At 44.1% G+C, this 3,204-nt stretch overlaps 1 protein-coding gene and 1 long non-coding RNA gene across 2 annotated transcripts in view; both read right to left on the reverse strand.

Annotated features, from left to right (window-relative positions):
• Positions 1-99: 99 nt before the first annotated feature.
• The window catches only part of mynn (myoneurin), a 7,195-nt gene continuing 4,090 nt past the window's right edge, over positions 100-3,204 (reverse strand). The window contains exons 4-8 of the mRNA XM_014027761.1: positions 1,399-1,558; positions 1,143-1,321; positions 969-1,061; positions 764-889; positions 100-672 (exon numbers count right to left, since the gene is read on the reverse strand). Of these exons, the coding sequence (XP_013883215.1) occupies positions 260-672; positions 764-889; positions 969-1,061; positions 1,143-1,321; positions 1,399-1,558 (971 nt within the window). The 3' untranslated portion in view covers positions 100-259. The remainder of the gene's footprint in view (positions 673-763; positions 890-968; positions 1,062-1,142; positions 1,322-1,398; positions 1,559-3,204) is intronic.
• Positions 2,646-3,204, reverse strand: part of LOC106531848 (uncharacterized) — a 1,765-nt gene continuing 1,206 nt past the window's right edge. Inside the window, exon 2 of the long non-coding RNA XR_001311998.1 lies at positions 2,646-3,011. This is a non-coding gene — a long non-coding RNA (uncharacterized LOC106531848). The remainder of the gene's footprint in view (positions 3,012-3,204) is intronic.

The raw sequence follows: 3,204 nt of genomic DNA on the forward strand, positions 1-3,204 counted from the left end.
AAATAAACGTAAAGTTAATCTAAATTGTCAGGATGTTTGGTGCAGAAACAGGATGTTTGTAAAATCAAGGGTTTGATGAACATTTTGGTCGTTACTAAATTTAAAAATAATCTGATTATTTGAGTTTTATTTTAAACGACACAACCAACAGATYAATAAAAACTGGCTCCACGTTCTGATGAACTCCGGCTGAACTTCAGGCTTTTTACAGTTTTTATTTACAGAACCTGACAGCGGCGACCCCGTGGCCCCGCCCCCTTCACTGCTGAGGGGCGGGGCTCTGGGCGGTGTCCACCGTCCTGATGATGACGATCTGCTCCAGGCTGGAGGCGGGCGACGCGGCCGGCCTCAGCTGCTCCACCAGGGCGTGCAGCGTGTCCGAGGTGATGGTCTGCTCCTGATCGGGCTCAAAGCTCACGGGKTCGGCCGTGGTCAGCGGCAGGTGGGAGGGCTCCGCCTTTAACTCCTGCATGACGGCGACGTCAGCTTCATCCACAGCCTGCTCGTTGGCGGTTGTGTCGTCAATGACGGAGGACGCCGGGGCTTTGGGGTCGGGGGTCGACGGTTCGGGGTTGGGCGGCCCTCCTTCAGGGACGGAAGGCAAACTTTTGTTGTCGTGCGAGATTTTATTGTGAACGAAGGTGACGGGGTGGCTGGAGGCCAGGAGCACGACTGCAGAGAGACACAGGGGTCAAAGGTCAGAGATTAAACATTTAATCTGCCTTCAGCTCATTTAAAGGCACATCAGATCATGGCAGCTGACCGGCGCGGGCTCTCTCCTTGTGTTGTCGCACTTCGTCGGCGTGAGCCTTCTCCTGATGTTTGATCATGTTCTTCACRCTGGCGAATCGGTTTCCACACAGCAGACACTGAACGCCCGAGTTTCCGTCTGAGCAAAGAGGATTAAAACATCAGAAAGCTGCAGAACAACACCACTCAGATTATTTATGAAATGAAGAAAACCTCACCTGGGTGGAGCCGCCTCATGTGCTTCTTCAGCTCAGACGACGTCACAAATTTAGCGTCACATTTTAATTGTTGACATTTGTACGGAGTCTCGCCTGAAACACAGAACAAAGATGTCACCACGATCCCATCACCTCTTCAGGTCTTTTTTAAAGGATCATAAAATCCCGTTTTACCCGTGTGTTTCCTGGCGTGTGCGATGAGCGACGAGGACACGGAGAACGACATGCCGCACAGGTCGCACTGGTACGGTTTCTCTCCGGTGTGCCGCCTCTTGTGGTAGGTCAGGGTGCTGGACTGAGCGAAGGCCTGCCCGCAGATGTCACAGACGTAGGGTTTTTCTCCGCTGTGGAGTCTGAAAGAAGAGAACAGAAGAACCGTCAGAAAAAAGTTTAAAGGTCTCGGGGGAGGGGCTCCGAGACGTTGACCTGCCTGACGTGTATTTTGTARTTGGACGATGTGGCGAACTTGAACCCGCAGCGATCACAGGTGTAGGGTTTCTCCTCTCCGTGGTGCATCCGGCGGTGAGCGACCAGCTGACACTTCTGAGCAAAACATTTATCACAGTTGCTGCAGCTGAACGGTTTCTCTCCTGAAGACAGAGAGGGGAAATAAAAAACTAAAACCTGCAGTCGAATCTTWATCTACAGCTGATCAGAAGTTTTTACTGATATTCATCATTCTTCTGAAGCTAGTTCTGCTGATTTCAACAAGTCTAATGGATTTCTGTATGAGAGGCTAATTTCTATACTGTTCAAGCTAATGCCAGTAATGCTAACATYGCTAAAGCTAATTCTACTACTGCTCATACTAAGTCTACTCATGCTAACTTCATTAATGCTTGCTATGCTAATATTAKTCAAGATAATTCTACTTYTGTTAATGCTAATTTCCATGATCATAAAGCTAATGCCAGTAATGCTAACACTGCTAAWGCTAATTCTACTACTGCTCATACTAAATCTACTCRTGTTAGTTCCACTAGTGCTAGTAAWGCTAATTTCATTTAAGATAACTCAACTAATGCTAATAAATGCTTCTGCTAATACTACCACTGTTAATGCAGTTCAATTAATAGTAATTCTGTTAATGCTAATTATGCTAGTACTGCTAATGCTAATTCTACTCATTCTAAGGTTAGAATATGCATTAGTTGTTTTATAATTCACTCCTTATTTCTAATATTACTACTGCAGATTACATGGTACTGCCAACAGTGTAATGCTAACACTGTTAAGGCTAAAGCTAACTGCCARTGCTAATTTTATTCATGGTAGTAATGTTAATTTTACAGCTTGTGTTATTTTTAAAGAGCTGAGGTTTCCTGGTGAAACAGCTAAAATGACGTGAGGTGAAAACAATCTGCTGCAGTTTCGAGACGTCATGTGGAGGAAGTTAAACAGAAATAAGGAACAACACGGGTTTGATTAGTGTTGGTGGAACAAAGATGTTTTCACGGTGAATCCTCCTGGTTCTGGTTCTTAAAGACRGGACTTTCAGATTCTGATCAGACTCCCCTCCATCTGTTCACTTCATTATTTCATTATTTTAACAGACAAAACTAAACCCTGAAGCTTAAATCTGTTTTCTGTCCAACTGTTTGTTACTGAAGGCTGAGAACAAAGACAAGATGATAACTGGAGGAAATACGGAGTTAAAACCACTAAAGTTCATCATTATAACACTTTACATGTTTAATAAAACACCAGACTGTCAGATAAATATATGACATAATAAAAACCATACCAACATATAATATAGTTATTACTGAGCAACATGTGACTGTCTTTAGGCAACAAATGTTAAAACTTCCCTTTTGATTACAAAGCTAATTAATTGTGTTCTTTATTTATTCAAACATGAAAACTGAAATCAGGGTCATTAAACACCACAAAGACTGACAGCTGTCAATCATGGCAGTTAGAGCTGACTGCAGCATGTTTTAATAAAACTAAGACTGTCCCTCAGATACTTTTAGTTAAAGGCCCAAAGCCAGACAAGGTTCCACACATCAAACATGAGCTAAAAGATGGCATCATGCTAACCTGATAATACAGCTACAAGCCTAAAGTTAGCTTGTAACTGTAGCGCCATGCTAACCTGAAGCTACAGCTACAAGCCTAAAGTTAGCTTGTAGCTGTAGCGCCATGCTAACCTGATGCAACAGCTACAAGCCATAAGCTAGCTTGTAGCTGTAGCTCCACGCTAACCCAGCCCCTCACCTGTATGGACCCCCCC

Source organism: Austrofundulus limnaeus, unplaced genomic scaffold (genome assembly GCF_001266775.1).
Source record: "Austrofundulus limnaeus strain Quisiro unplaced genomic scaffold, Austrofundulus_limnaeus-1.0 Scaffold681, whole genome shotgun sequence".
Taxonomy (NCBI): domain Eukaryota; kingdom Metazoa; phylum Chordata; class Actinopteri; order Cyprinodontiformes; family Rivulidae; genus Austrofundulus; species Austrofundulus limnaeus.